This window comes from Apaloderma vittatum, unplaced genomic scaffold, assembly GCF_000703405.1.
Source record: "Apaloderma vittatum isolate BGI_N311 unplaced genomic scaffold, ASM70340v1 scaffold15240, whole genome shotgun sequence".
Lineage (NCBI taxonomy): Eukaryota > Metazoa > Chordata > Aves > Trogoniformes > Trogonidae > Apaloderma > Apaloderma vittatum.
Genome location: NW_009696309.1, coordinates 1 through 15,996, shown reverse-complemented (window position 1 = coordinate 15,996; position 15,996 = coordinate 1). Strand labels below are relative to the sequence as shown.

At 43.8% G+C, this 15,996-nt stretch overlaps 1 protein-coding gene across 1 annotated transcript; it reads right to left on the bottom strand.

The window, feature by feature from the left end:
* Positions 1-582: 582 nt before the first annotated feature.
* On the bottom strand, positions 583-15,455 carry LOC104277680 (E3 ubiquitin-protein ligase HECW2-like; the record flags this gene model as incomplete). Its single annotated transcript, XM_009874397.1, has 9 exons — positions 583-707; positions 2,684-2,787; positions 3,167-3,317; positions 4,210-4,305; positions 5,574-6,908; positions 7,760-7,860; positions 10,767-10,909; positions 13,348-13,517; positions 15,380-15,455. Coding segments are annotated over 9 exons (2,301 nt in total), but the record flags the coding sequence as incomplete, so codon positions are not given.
* Between the last annotated feature and the right edge of the window lie 541 nt (positions 15,456-15,996).

The window sequence follows — 15,996 nt, the reverse complement described above, 5'->3', positions numbered from 1 at the left end:
ATTAACAAGTGTCCTTCCAGACAGTAAATCATACATTCCACTACTTCTGTTTACAACATACATGCCATTAGACAAAGAAAAACAAACATTAAATAAACTATATTAGAATTAGCAATGAAGAGCAGGCAAAACAGAAAAGGAAAATATATATTAAGATGCTTTTTTGTTCAGTGTGTTCTCTCATACATTTTGACATAAACCAGACAATCTGGGGGAAACAGATCACCCAAAGGGAAAGTGGTCTTAAAAACCAAGTATAATTTTCATTCTCAGAATCATCTCTGACCCTGTGCAAAGCACAGTAAGAAAGCCATTGCTTGGATAAACAAACGAGTTTTTGTACCATAAGAAAGATAAAGAATTGAGTGAAAAATAAAATCTGTAGAAGCTATAATGCCAATTGGGACAAGTGACAGCCCACTGATTGCAAGGGATGACGGGGAGTGTTTGAATTTATCCAGCCACCCCATGTCCTACCAACACCTTTAGCATCGAACACCGAGCAGTATCTTCGGACATAAGACAACCCCATTTTTCAGCCCCTACTCAGTGAAGTCTCTCAGCTGTAGACGTTGTACTCACAGGGTTAGAATGCAGCACTGTAAAGAACTCTGGGCTGATAAGGAATTTCACAGGGGGAGACTGGAGCAATAAAGTAAGTCTGGATCTGGAGGTAGAGTGAGGCAGCACATTCTCTCTTCGAAAATCTAACAGCAAAGGGAATGACAAAAACTCCCAGTAATAATCATCACCAGAACATCACTGCAAACAACAAGCGAGAAAAGCACCAGGTATACGACTACTGCACATTTAAGTGTTCTCCACACTAGTGTACCTGAGTTCCTTCTGACAAAGCACTGAAGTTCCTGAAAGTACCACGGGTTTAGTTCAATAACTTTTGCTTGTTAATCACTGGGAAAAAAATCAAACACCAAACCACGTCCATTTATTTGGGTTATCGAACCTGTGCCTGTGTGTAAGACATGAGAAGGCTGCTGCGGCAAGCCTGCATGGGTACACCGTTACCTGTATTTTGTAAATGCTAACTAATGGATATAAAAGTAGTTGTACACTTAAAAATGTTTCATTCCTTCTTTAAAGTAAATAAATAAAAACAATAATAACAAGAAATCTCTGCCATTAACACAGCCCAAATACTGATACAGTACTTAAGCAGCTTAGGTAAGTAAGAAACAGGTTGCCAAGGAAGCACCTTTCAAGTTTCAACTTTCGGTAAACATTCGGGTCTTCTCCTAGCAACTGCAAAAGCGCCCTGGTTTTTCAGCAGTACCAGGAACTGAAAATACATTATGAGTGGTATTTGCTACGACGTTAAAACTGTGTCCCTCAATTGACTTTGACAATCGGTAGGACACTCGGATGCATATTTTAAGGTAACTGAAAAACTGCAAATTCAGATTGGGCCTGCGGTGATTTTCCTCTAAAGTGTATCCCATCCTCTACAGTTCACAGCTTCTTTCTTTCACGTATCGCAGTATTTGCAGACATCCCCTTCAAATGAACAAGAATCACGTAGAATACAGCTACCATGGATATAAGAAAACATAACCTACCAGGCAGAGAATGAGACTCTGAGGGAAAAACAAGAAGAAATTTTAAAAAGAGGAGGAAAAGAACAAAGGCGGAGTAAAGGAACACTGTACAATTCTAAATATGGAAGGGCAAACGTTATGGAAAAAAGGGAATGAGGAAAATGAAGACGTGCATTTGAAGTGTTAGAGGAAACGGGAAAAGTGAGGGAGGACAGAGCTCGCTGTAACTCGAGACGCCACAGTGCGGGGACAGCGGGATGGATGAGATTCGAAACCACAGCGACACGTGAAAAAACACAAAGACCTGTGCGCAGGGAGGAGTAGGCAACCTGCACCAATGCAAACAGACACCTGTGCCACAGATCTGCACACCAGGGTCTGGACCTGATCACAGCAGATCGAAGACTGAACACAGGTGGTTAGCGTCAAGCTATTGGGGGGGAAAAAAAGTAATAATTGTGCAAGAATGTACAAGCAGTGCTGTAAGTAAGAATCGTGATGTTCCTGCCATCTCTTCAGTGCAGCAGAGTCGTAGCTTTATTTAATTTTCTGAAATAGCTCTCAGGAGCTGCAGACCAATGGAAGACAATCCTGAGTAGGCCAACAAAATAGTTGGAGACCTAAAAACTCAAGGCAGGAGGAAAGACTAGGAAGCAACAGGTCTGAGAATGTAAGAGAAACGGCATGAGTGGCTAAAAAAAGTTAGAGAACTTCCATCAGCTGGAGAACGTGTTGTAAGACCCATGAGAGCATTTGCCAAGTGTGGTTTAGGTACAGCTCATCCCATGTATCTATCTTCAGCAGGGAGATGAAGCCAATGACTGCCCAAAGTCCCTTCTAGTCCTGCATTTTACCGTTTCCAAATGCAGTAACAGATTCAAAATATGGCCAACTGAAACTACACAGTTTTATACTTTTTCACTGCAGATGTCCTGCCCATATTTTATACACTCAGGTACCGACAGGAAAATACTCTGAATTTCACCTTCCTCTCAACCAGACAGCGACTGAAACAAATGGTTTCATTGCAGGGGCACGAGTTAGGTTCTGCCTTATGTCACTCTCATTAAATCACCCAGGAGATGAGCGCTCCCTTTTGAGATGGGGAAAAAATAATATTCGTTTTTAACCTGCATTCGAGTGGTGAAACTCAGTTTCCTCTCCAGCTCCATCCACAGCGTTTGTATGTTCTTCAGGCCTGTCGTTAGTCATGGTTCTTCGGATGCTCTGGTACCTAGGGTTAGAAAACTGGACTTCATATATAGGATATGGTAACTATGATCCAATTCTGGCTCCGAGGGAGATTGCTCATCTTTTCTGCCATGCAGACTAACAGACATTGACCTCAACTTTTGGCATTAACGCACTTCAAACTTCTGAAAATCATTATTAGGTTCTTTTGTACTTTTTTTTGACACACAGTTCTGAACACAGGTGGAACACAAAATCCCTAGAAGCCCACATGCAAATTAAAAGGGACAGCCACATAAAAATAAATCCCTATGGCCAGCTGCAGTAGCAACCGCGACCCTGCCCTCATCCTCGGTCTGACAACAGCGAATGCGGTTTTGCGAACACACAATTAATTCACCGACAACGAGGGCAGTTCTTACCGGCGATTCAGCTGTTCCATTTGCTGTATGGAATTGGACCTCTGGAGGATCTGCGGGGCTGGGGGGGCTGTGGGTCGCTGCCACGTTGTTGTCCTGTTCACGTGGTCCACGTAAAAAATCCGCCCGTGGCTGTCAATTCGAGCCTCCCAGTCTAAGCAGCAATAAAACACCATGAAACATGAAGGGCTTGGGGTCTCTTTCGTTATTTATTTCAGCTCTGTCACTTTTGTAACTAAATCTATTGCTTCAAGACTCTATTTCTCCTTTACAGGATGACTTCAGCACAGAACTTTCTTACTGAAGGGTTAAGAGAGGTGGCTTATCGCTATTTTATCCCCCGAACCAAATTCCTCGCTGTAGGTAACGTTCTGTGCAGAAACCTCTGCCACAGACTTACGTGGGTCTGAATTTAACTTTTGGGTTTGCTTTTTTGTTTAAAAGTCATGCTTGCCTATTAGCTGTGTAGCTTTTTTTTTGTCCTTTCGTCCTTCTTGAAATATCTAATAATGAATAGATTTTCACCGCCCCAACATTAAGCAAGTGAATCAGTATAGCAGCTGGGAGCAAGGTACTTCTGTCAATTTAGACTCATGAAACTGTTGCTTAACACTTAGGTTTATTTTTAATTCAAGAAGTCTTCACGTTGCCTCAAAGAACACAAGGAGAGCACAGACACCTTTCACATAATCTGCCGAGATTAAAGATGTGTTACATTTCTTTGCAAATCATCACCATCCAGAGATTTCAGAGTGCCTGAATGCTTTTCCTCCAAGCGCCTTCCTGCTTCTCCGCACATATCACTTAGCAAGTCCGTACACACCAGGTGCAACTCCCATAACACATCCTGGTGGTTCTCAGACTGAGCACAACCCTTTTCACGAAACAGCACCGATACTTAAATCATCGCCACTCCGCAACTTAGAACTTCTCAGCTGTTCATTCTCAGTTCTCACATTTAAACAAAAACAGAAACAACGAAACACAAAAAAAAGGTGATGAGATACTGGCAGCTCATCCCCCAGATGAAGTAGGAAGAAGCTCACTTGGTGGCAGAGCCTCATCCACTCTCTGGTACCGGCTGACGTCCTGACGCACTGAAGGCAGCGACCTCAAGGGCTGATGGCCATTGGCTTGAGCACCTGGAACCAAAACACCCACAATTACTTTTTCCCATCCCTGTGGGGAAGCCCCCTAGTGTTGCTGCTACAGTGAGCGAGGCATGCTAAAGCTTTCGCAGGACTATGACATTTTAGGATGTATTTAATAGCCATCTATATTTTTTTGTTTAAAAAAAAAAAAGTTACGTCTACCGTTCTATGTAAGTGTTTTCTCTGCAATGCCCTGCAGCCCTGGTCCTGAAAATGTCCCCTCTGTGGACGTGCCGTGTCTACCTGTGACCAGCAGAAGCCACAGCGTGTGCCTGAGCCATATCCCGGCAAGGGACAAGGACAAAGCTCCACCTGGCCCTGCAGAAAGCTTCGTGTCACAAAGTGGGAGGTGAAACTTGCTGCAGCCATATAGGTCTCCAAAACATGGTATGACCTGGCGCCTAATAAATAGTCCCAAATGTCTGCAAAATGCTGCAAAACAAGTATTGACAGTATTCGAAATAAACACCAAAAATTTTCTTTCCAAATCAAAGAGAATTCTCTGTGAAGAGAAAAGAATAATCCCCAAACGGTTGAAATGTCATGAAAAAGGTGCATTCAAAAACCCACTTGATTAGATCCACTGCAATACCTGGAGCAACTGAGCGGATAATCTGCTGTGAGACACACTTGGAAACAGTCTGTTAGGGATGCATTCCTACTTTTGGTGACTTTACAGAGACACAAAATTCTCAACTGTTAAAATAATTTTACAATTGGTAGAAGCTTTACAGTGTTAACTTGAGTAACACATTCTTTTCCTCCCACTATTCCGGCTGTGCAGGCATGTGTCTACACAGATAAAGAACTGGGAAAGGGAAGATAAACAGCCTGAAGTGTGACTAAAATCGAATTCTTTTTATTTTTCCTTTGATTACTCTCATGTTTTAATGCTAATATATAAACATATGACAGAAAAGACCTAAATACAAATTTTGTCCCGCCTCATTACCATTTTGATTAGTGAAGCAGGAAAAGATTGCGGAATTCTTACCCCCCCTCTTCATGCTTCTTCTCACTACTCTCTCAGGATTAAAATATACCCAATTTCAAAATACGCCTGTCTTGGATACTTCAGGTTTGATTTTTTGGTCAAATTAAAACCCCCTAGTGTCTCAAAGGAACAACAAAATAAAGTATAATCTCAGAAGACGACAAAATTGAGAGATGAAGATTTTCACCTTCAGACGTTAATTTTTAAAACACTTTTTACCCGCTGCAGAAAGGTCACTTCAGAAAGTGCCTCCTGCAGTTGTTACCTCCAGTAGCTCCTTCAGCCTGCGCTGTGGCACCCTCACAAGCCGCTTGGGCTCCTTCGACTTCTTCATCCTGAGACTGGTTACCGGCAGCTGCCGCCTGCAGGCTGCTTCTCCTTTGCCAAATTTCTTCTGCTTCCTCTCGCTCTTGCAATTCACCTGCCTCAGCCTCCCGCCCTTCCTCTGGAGGCAACTGGACGGCAGGGAGAGAACCAGAAGTACTTGCAGGATCCCGTGTTTCAGCACCTGGCTCAGCTCTAGCTGCATCGGTGGCACAAGCTCCTTCTTCTTCCTCCTGCGAGGAAGAGGCCGGAGTCTCAGGAAACTTGGCGCTATCGAAAGAAGAACACCTCATCTCAACCGAGGGGCGCCGTGCCGCCGCGCTCTCATTGCAAGAGCTGTCGGCCCCCTCCGCATCACTCTCCCCTTCTTGCCGGGTGCTGGCCTCGCTGACGCTTTCCGTGCGAGCCGGATCGCTCTGCTCGGTTTCTGATGACATCTGGGAAGGTTCGGACCCCTGATCGATGGATTCCGTTTCGCTGACGCCCCTTCTGCTTCCCGCGGTGGCAGCTCCAGCATCCGCGCTGCCGGGAGGCTGCTCTGCCTCCTGGGCACCACATGCCTCGCTGTCACCCTGCTCTGCTGGGGCTTCTGCCTGAGAACCCTGCAGGACCTCACCTCCTGCTAGCTCCGCCGGCAGAAGCTCTGGGAGAGTCTCTTGCTGGTCACCAGCTGGTGGCAAGGGAGCTTCAGAGGCTGAAACATTTTCAGTCTCTGCAGGCTCTTGCGTTACCTGTTCCGATGAGTCACTTAAACCATTTCTTTCAACGTTTCTTGTAGCACCATTAAGCATTACTAAACCACCGTCGTCTTCCAGGGAAGATGGAAACCCCAGGTCTTGATGTAGCTCATGCTCCTCCTCGTCCGAGTCGATGTGAAGCATAGCGTTAAGTCTCGTGTCAGTAGGGAAGCTACTCCTCAGTTTCGGGGAGGCTCCACGCGGACGCTCACCACAGGCAGACGTCCCGGGTCTAGGATGGTTGTTGTGTTCTATTGCGTCCAGATAGTCATTTAGCGAGTCCTGGCGACCTCTGGTAGGTGATGATCTTGAAAGGCCAGAGGTCAACTCATCCTGGTCCGTTTCGAGAGTTGCACTAGTCCTTAAAGGGTGCCTCAAGATTGCTTCTCCAGAAGATTCCTCGAGGACTGGGCCATTGGAACACACCGTGGAGGTATCGTGATGTCCTGTTGGCATGTCCTCGTCATCGGAGGGGCTCCCCAAGTCTCCATTGACAGAGTTCACTCCCAACAAAGTGCCAACAGTTTCAGGTGAAGCATCTGCAGAGACACGAAGACTGGATGTGAAACACAGTGCAGCAACAGACAGCTCGTTCTACTCTGCCTCACAGAAGGGATACAAAAATATGCATCTTTCAAGATGTTTGCTTATTTCAATCGGACAACTACGGCAAGAAATCACAATTACAACAATAGAGGCATCTACAGCGTTCTAACAGCAGTTACAGGACTTTCTCTGCGTAAGTCTATACTATTTTGTAGGATGCAGAAAATTTAAGGGGTGTGGAGTACGACTTAAAAGCACTGCCAAGCTGTTCATAAACACGTAAATAGACACAGATGATGGGATAAACATTTAACTGTACCAGCTGTGTTCTGCTAGTTGCCTTCAGAAGAGGAAAAAAGGGAAATAACAGAATTACCTAATGGAAGCACATATTCTCATGACCAGAACAGATACTTCTAAGCGGGACAGAGCCCTCTGAGAGGGGGACAGGACAGAGCGACCAGCACGTACACTAGCAGCGGAGGAGAGCACAGCTGGAATCTCACTTGCAACTGCTTCTCTCAGCCACAGGTGTTACAGAGCAAAGTGAAACAAGGAATCTAATTACCCATTCCATCCCATAACACGAGAATCATAGGCCAAATAATTTTAAAAGCTATGTAAAAATACGGGGAATCTCTACGATATGTCGGTGTTTTGGAATTACCATCTCCAAAGCAGTACCTGACATATCTAAACTTTGAATCCTAACAGAAAATGCTATAATAGAGGCACTGTACACAAATGAGTAAGTATATTAACACAGAATATCCCAGAAACAGAAATACATAGGAACTCTCTCCATAGAGCTCTCTGGAGATCCGGATCACTGGCAAATTCTCACCTCCGTGAACAGAAGATGTGATTTCCACTTTGAATTGGAGGTATCCACTTACATGATCGGCTGGGAGTCTTCTGCCAAGATTGTAGCTGAGAACTTGGTCTCTGTGAAAAAGAGAAAAAGACACTGTTGTTTTAAAAGTTTTTAACTCATTTTGCTCTTCCAGTATTTTGTATCAGAGGCTCTTATCAGAGAAGTCAGTATGACAGAAGGTAATCTCTTAAAATCAGCCCCATACTCTGGCTCGTATGGAAAAGCACTAACATGAACAATGGTGCAAAACACCTTTAGTCAACAGATAAAACAGCCCAACAAAATACTTTCCATCACTTCCAAATACAGACTGTGCTCCAGCAATTCATATACCTCCCTCAATCTCTTAAGTCCCAAAGAAACTGAACTGCAAAGGATCCCTTTCTCCCTGACCTCCTCCTCCCCCCACCCCAAAACACGTTTTACCACGAACAAAACCTTTCAGGTTTTTTAAAACCTTCTGCCCCCTTGTGGTTTTCCTATGCACAGCATTGCCAGAGGGCTACTTTGCATTTTAGTTCTCTTCCAGTAAAGCACTTCTGCACTCCTTAGAAAACCTACTGATGCTTGGCTTTAACTTCAAATGCCTTCTTCAGAGTTACCAAATTCGGTGAGGCCCCGACTTGATTAAGCATTTGTATCAACTTGAGAAGCAGGATCAGACTCTAGGCTACACATTCACTTACAGATTCTTACGAGGCACGGCCAGAATTCACAGCTCCAGCCCCACTCAGCACAGCTGGGACAGCTGTTATTTATGCCAAGCAAGGTATGTCAGTATAAACACCTCTTCTTTACTGAGAGCACTCCTGCTGCAGTATGACTGATGGATTCAAACAGATGCAAGGTCATTACTGAAGTGAGCTGCAGCACTTTGCACCCAAACATTAACTTTCAGCAAAACCAGTCCTGAGCGGACAAGGTGAGGCGAAGCAGCATCTGGTGTGTGCTGCGAGTCCCTGGGCCTCCCTCACGTAACTTTTCAAGTTCACGTGGTAACCCAGAAGAGGATTTCAGTTGCCCTTGGCATCGTCACAATAAAGAAGAAAGCAAAGACGCTTTACTTGCTTGATCAAAAAACAAAAGACGAGAATTAGCAGCTGATCGATTGTTTAGTACATTTCTACTTTGCATCTACACTAATTGCTCCTTGGGTGAAACGTTTGTCTTTACGCCGTCTGGTAAAAAGGAACCCTGGCAACTGACTGGCATGCAAAAACTGTAAATGGGCAAATCAATTACAGAGGAAGAGGTAAAACTGACTTAATGTCAGTTCTAACAGCAGCACGGCAAAACCAACCGAATGCTCACCTAGATTGCCTACATTATACGTAGCGTATAATAAATATGCTACATGTTTATTATACAGCTCTTCCTTTCCTAAAAGGATTTGATATATCAAATACACTGAACTGAAGTTTAGAGAAGAAAACAGGAAACGTCTTCCAGAACACGGGTCTGAAGGAAACAGCCAAGAACTGATGAACACAGCAGAGGGCTAACTTCCAGACCTCACACCAGAAAAGCGTTTTGGGGTTTTGCGTGGAAATGCACACCCTGACCTAGGTTTTGAAACCAGTCTGTCCGGCCGTGCAATTTCTGAGTGCACAGCAGTGTGCAAATTCAGTAGAAAAAGCTGCTTGCTCCACTTATCACAGCGCGTTGAATTTCAAAGACGAAGCGCTTGTTAGAAGAAGTCGATTGTGTACACACCCGAACTGCTCTTGGATACCACTACAAAAAAAAATTGGGGGGGGTTGTTTCTTCAAAAATAGATTTTGTATTGGAAGACATCATCAAGATTTCAAGCTACTCTTACAATTTTATTCTTACTTTACTGACCAGTGTAAACACCACTTTGGGAACTTAAAGCTGAAAACTGTTTTCAAATTGAATTTGATTTTCGCCATTTATGCAACTTGCTACTTTGATGGGAATATCTGTGGAAAAGGAGGCCAGTCGTTTATATCCTGCTTTTTGTGCTGACACTGCCATTCCCTCAAACGTTCAGGGAAGAATACACACATTTTATTTTACCGTTATTCCTCACGGGCCTCATCTAGAGGCCTTTGAAAGTTAATGGAGATGCATTAACTTCAGCAGACTTCGAGTTAGGTCCTACGCAAAATACACCCGAATAATTCAGTTCCTCCTACTGTCTTTCAAGGAACTGCTGTTTTCTAATTTGTAACATATAGAAAATGTTAACAAAACAATACACTCTACAATACTGCTCTGTCTTAAATGTGAAGCTGTATTTTTGCATCTCTTGCATCATCCATCTGACCACACTACAGTTCCTCTTCAGTAACCACCACGAAGTATAAAACATCTTAAATGTTTCAAAGTGACTTTCAGCTCCATGCCAGAACAGTCAGCTACCCAAAAAAACAAATAATTTTTTAAAAAACAGCACAACAAAGAATGTGGGAGTCCCATCACTGCATTATTCATAGCAAAAGGCAATTTTAATTGTGTGGTACCACCAGCACTCTGAAAAAGCAGCAGGCACAGCCTTGCCGTTCTGGCCAAGTAGCTAAACAGGCACTGAATCTCTGATCACAAAACTGACAATTAAAATTACTTGAACGGTAAAAGAAGTAAGACAGTAAAATATGCTTCTTCTAAAGAATTTGCACACAATCAGGTAGTACGGCGAGAACTCCTTGCTTCTTCACTAGGTAGCCAGAGGGTAACGTTTTCTGCGAGGGCAACGTTTTTGCGCGAAGAAATTAAGATGAAAACAAATGACAGACACGCGTATACACAAACGTGCATTCAGAGCAGCATTAGAACAGTGATATCGTCCCGCCAGGTGAAAAGGCTATGAACATTCCGACTAAATGTCTTACTGCAGACACAGAAGAAATTTGCTGGTCTGTGCAAGCGAGCCAGAAAGGCTGCTCTGCAGCAGTACCCTACAGAAGCTGAGCCTTCCCGATCCCTGGCCGTGAGCACGAAGGACGCATTGATTTACCCGATGGCGTGCCTCTCCAGCAGTCTCTGAACTGGGATGGTTAGCTTCCCCAGAAAGCGCTTGATGATGGGACGACTCTTGGCAAATTTGTCTTTAACCTCAATTTCCAGGACATCTGTTAGAAGTGCAACAAAAGAATATTTCTGGAAGGAAAGAACATATTTGACACCATATCAATACACCTTTGTTCAAAAAGTATGCACTTCATTACTACTAGCGTGCAGCGAACTCTGACAGCAATGACTGGCGACGCTGGTTTCCATATTGCAAAATAACCATTTTTTGAGCACTGTTATTTCTGCAGATGTAACGGGCCCCTCAGGAAGCACACACTCCTACTGTTCCTTGAAAATAACTGCTCAGTAAGAAACCATGCTGGATAAAAGCAGTTTCATGGTCTACATCAGGCATGAAAAAGCAGGAGAAAGTCTCCATCAGGCAGGAGAAAGTGCTTGCTTCAGTTTGGGTAGTAGAGACAAAAAGAGAGGAAATCCTTGCTGGGTTCTGTCAGGTTACAGAAGAGTAGAGCCAGGTGAATGCAGGCAGAAGGAGGAAAGTGCCTCGCTCTAGGCTGTGCTTAGTGAACTTCCAACATCATGTTTTGCATTCATTTTCTAAGATTTTTGCCCCAAAGTTCACAGATCTTCTCAGCAAGCTCCAACAGAACCTTCTTCTGCCCTTGGGACCATTAAAAAGTAGGGTGCTAATTTATAAAGGCTTCCGGATGTCTGTTGAGATCACTCTTCCACCTTTCCCTATGGGGAAACACCATCAGAGTTACTCTCTTCAGCCTAGCATCCATTTTCATGAGGTTTATGAACACTTCATCTTTGATACCTGTGCTACTCCATCAAGTCTGCCTGAGGGTGCCCAGAAGATTCAAAAGCCGTACAAGGAAATACATGAGCGGGCATACTGGCAGCCACACACACATATACACACAGGGTGGTACCAAATTTCCTCGTGAACTAAGTATTTTCATTTTTTCCTCTCCATTTTAAGATAGTTCAAATAAACAAACGAAAAAGCATGGTATAACCTACGCAGAAAAAACGAGGTCATCTGGTTTTACACTTACTTTAAGACCACTGAGTAAATTTTGCAGCCTGAGTCCAACAATTAACATGCATCTGGCGAGATAACTAAAAATGCCTTGAACAAGGAACAAAGGAAGGAACAACTCCTCAGCTGTAGACATCCACTAAACTGGGTTAGGAATAAACCCTTCCCCACGCTAGGCAACTGTTGGAGTTGGGTCCTCGTCATAACTGAACTTAAAAATTTGTCACCCTCTGTTTGCTCCAAAATTGCAAATTATTTTGCAGAAAGGAGTAGGTGTAAAACTGGACCAATTCTGCACTGCCAGGACAGCACACGGAATGGGATCATAAGCTGCTGTCAGAGCGCTGCTCCAGGGAAGACAGGGCAGCTGAAGCACGCCGACACAACGCGTGCCCCAGTGAACACCATCACTCCTCACGCAAGCTGCAAAACCAAGGAGAACTGGGGGAGAAAAAGGGGGAACAGCAGGAGTAGATTTTCTTCCTCTCTGCTGGACAGATGGAAGGACGCTGGATGGATGGATGGACAGACAGAAAGATGAAGAATCCGTTTTGAGATGAGAACTCCCTTTGTGGTTTTTTAAAGATTTTAAGTCTTGCATACATCTGCAGCATTTCCTACAACCGAGCATAGCAGAGCAGTGCTAATGCTGGCCCTGCTCTCTTCTGCTTCACCGCTTGTTTGGTTTGATCGTGATTTGTGGGAATACATTCCCAGGTCTGCTCTATTCTCTGGTCCTCCTAAAGAACACATGAACATTCTTGAAACATGGTACTGGGCACCCACTCGTTATCACACGGTCGCAGATCAAGAACGCTGCTTGCTGCTCCTCACAGGGTTATGGACTCGTGCCCGTATTTTCACCTTGTCTCCCACAGAAACGTTTATCTTCAAAGGCACAGCCGGGCTCTTCGGTGCTGGCAGACAGCTGTGGGGCTGGGCTCCTCCTCCGAGATCTGCGCAGCTTGCCCAGAACAAACACATCTGGAAAGTCGGCTTCTGCCAAACTGTCAAGGGGTGCTGAGGAACCTCCCGGGGCTTCCCTTCCCGTCGTGGAGCATTCCCTCCGCCCGACAGAACTGACACCTCGTCGCCTGCTGCGCACCACGAGAGCGTCACTCCCAAACAAACCGGTGTTGCAATTGCTGAGCGTCAACACCCAGTTGTTGTATCTCTTCTAAAAGTGTCTCTTCCCAACATGTAATCCATTTTAATTAATTTATTTTTGCAATTTCAAGAAATCCATGGGGCTGCTGAGCATGTTCAACTCTTATTAGCAGAGAAGGGAACAAAACCTCACAGCAGCGGAGCTTAAATACACAGCTTAAACAGACAGATGATAGCTGCTTCTACGCAACACCAGCAATCCTAAAATTCCTACAGTTTCCGTGTTAGTTTAAACAATCAGCTACAAAATAAGCTCGCAGCCTTCAGAGAGTAAGGACGAACGCGCAAAGGGAAAACACAAGGCTGGTACAGCGCATCGGCTGGCGGGCAGCTCTGGGAACGGGTACGTTACCTCTCTGTGCCAAACAGGATTCGTGGTGTTACTGATGATGGTCGACCTTCTTTCCTGGCCATGATGAGCAAATGTAGGAAATGTACTTTTCTTGCCTGGCTGAATGGACATCTTTAGATAGGGATCCGGGTTGAAGAACATGCCTTTTTTAAGTCCAACCGCTCTAATATCTATCAAGCAAAACAAGGAAGGAAAAAGGAATTGACTAAACTAAAACTAGTTCACAAAGTAGTGCATTCCTGAAGTATTACCCAGGAAATCAATTCATCAGAAGCTACTAAAAAAAGCAACTTAAAATTACTCATACATTAACTGGATCCAGCGTACAGACGACAGTTCAAGCAGGAAGTCAACTGTTTTCCCAAGAGAATATGAGGCAAGGTATCAACATCCTCATTCACATTTTAGCCTCCAGTCACTTGTAAAACAAAAAGGATGAACTTGTAGCTCACCTACAAATGTTTTTCTCAGTGTGGAAGGTATTTCCACTCTTAAAAAGGAAAACCAAAAACCACATAAAACCACTGCACAGTACTTGCTCTGTTTCCAGGGAAGGGGCTAGGACAAAAAACTGCACGGGAGTGAACTCATACCTTCTCAAAGCTGGGACTCTGAAAAACGTAACCTCGATGATGATAATAATGATCAAGGTTGCTCTGCACTATGATGCACATCTTCTCCTGACTTGGAAGAAGATAACCCCTCTCAACTAAAAGGAGGCAAAGTTTTCTGTAGATGCTTCTTGCTGCCAAGAGAAGCCTTGATACTGCAGCCCTTGCAACTTTCGGCAATCAATAACAACTGCCTCAGGGGCATACTCTCATGCCTAAGGACTTCAACGATAGCACAAGCTTCAACAAGAACAAAAAGAAAGAGGTCTTTTTTCTATAATACTAGGTTTTAAACTTAACTGTAAAATATTTTTCTCTTTAGGTTTGCTGGAGCACAAGATCTTTGTCTTTCTCCATTAGGTACTTCAATATTCTGCACGCAGTCTTCATGACTCTAATGCAGCTGGCACGCACACAGATGAGCAGCTTATACACGCAGGCAAAATTCACCGTGCTACAATGAAATACCACGCCTGTGGATTCAGTTAAAAAAAAAATAATCCTACCAAATGCCCACAATTGAGCGACACAAGAGAAATAACATGAAATAAAGGGTAGTTGCCTTTAAAAGCAACGACCTTGCACGTGCAAACGAGCAGCCATAAAACGCTCCAGGAAATACATCACAGACCCATCACTCCAAACACCTTCCAAATTTAATTGAGGAGGCTCCTTAGGCTGAGTCGCAGCCTTCTATTAAACACAACAGGTTTTTCAGAAGTCAGGAATAAATTATTTTTGTAGTACTCTGTGTAAGTCTATTTAACGTACCAGCTCCATCCAAGATAACTGCTCAAATGCCATTTCAAAAGAGGGTTGTTGTTTTTTCTGCTCTACCCCTACACTTTCTAAATGTTTTCATTGTCAGCTCTTCAAATACGAGAAGCAGATTTTTTTCTGTCTCTGCTTAGGCTGAATATGCTTTGGTTTCACACAAGACTTCCTGTGCAATAAAGTACTGATCAAAACAAGTGAAGCTGGTAGGCTCTACCCCTGCAGCTCTTCTGCTGTAGTGACAGCTTAGCTCTGTTACAAGTAAAGACTTTTTCCCTTTGTAAGCCACCATTTGCAGCCATCACTTTTTTACTACTTCAAAGTGATGTAATCAACTTGCATTTTCCTTAGAAGCTAAGTTTTCCACCCTTCAATCAAAGAGGAACTGTCTCTTGTGCAATCTGGAAATTTCTCCACATTTTTCATGCTGGGATCCATCAAATCCAGTTCTTTCACTCCTGGAGATTCATGATTCTGGCTTGTTTTCACCAAACAGGAACTCTACAGAAATGACACCTTTCAAGCCACTAGAGTGTGCTCCTACGGAGGCTAATGGAGAAGAGCATCTCATCTATGATGCTATTTAAAACAGCAATATTTTTTTTTAAGTGTAGTTTGTGGAACACAGACTAGTGTTGATTTTTTACCTGATAGGGTAAAGCTGACTAACTTCCTAGAGTGCTGGGCTCCAGAAGCACCTTCATCCGTGCCTTCTACTCCCATCTGAAGAGGACAAAAAAAATGAAATATAGCACAGAAGTTTTCATCTGCTGTGTACACGCTTGAGGACAATAATGCAATTACAGTGCAGCAGGCAGGGGAAGAATCTGACCAACTCCTGCCTCCTACTGGAGACAAGCAGAGCTACAGCACCTGTTTCTAGGAAAATATCTATTATTTGTGCCCTGTGGTGTTAACACACCAGAGCTTGGAAATCTTCCAAACAGAGTATGTATAGCCTAATACAGGTGCAGACACTACTAACTGGAGGAAATGAGACTGCATTTTCCTGTGGGTTTCCATTTTGTAAAATAAGGCCACCAGCACGGCTTGGTCACACAGACCGAAGCGCTGAGCTGGCCAGTGACAGCACGTGTAACATTTTTTCCACAAATAGATAATTTACTGAGCAACAAGTAAAAAGAGATCAAAGGCAGACTAACAAAAGCCTCCAGATCTACAAACAAAAGCTGCTTTTAAAGAGAAAAGCACATCAGATATCTAAATGCGAATGTGGTCCCAAATCACAGAATCACAGAATGTT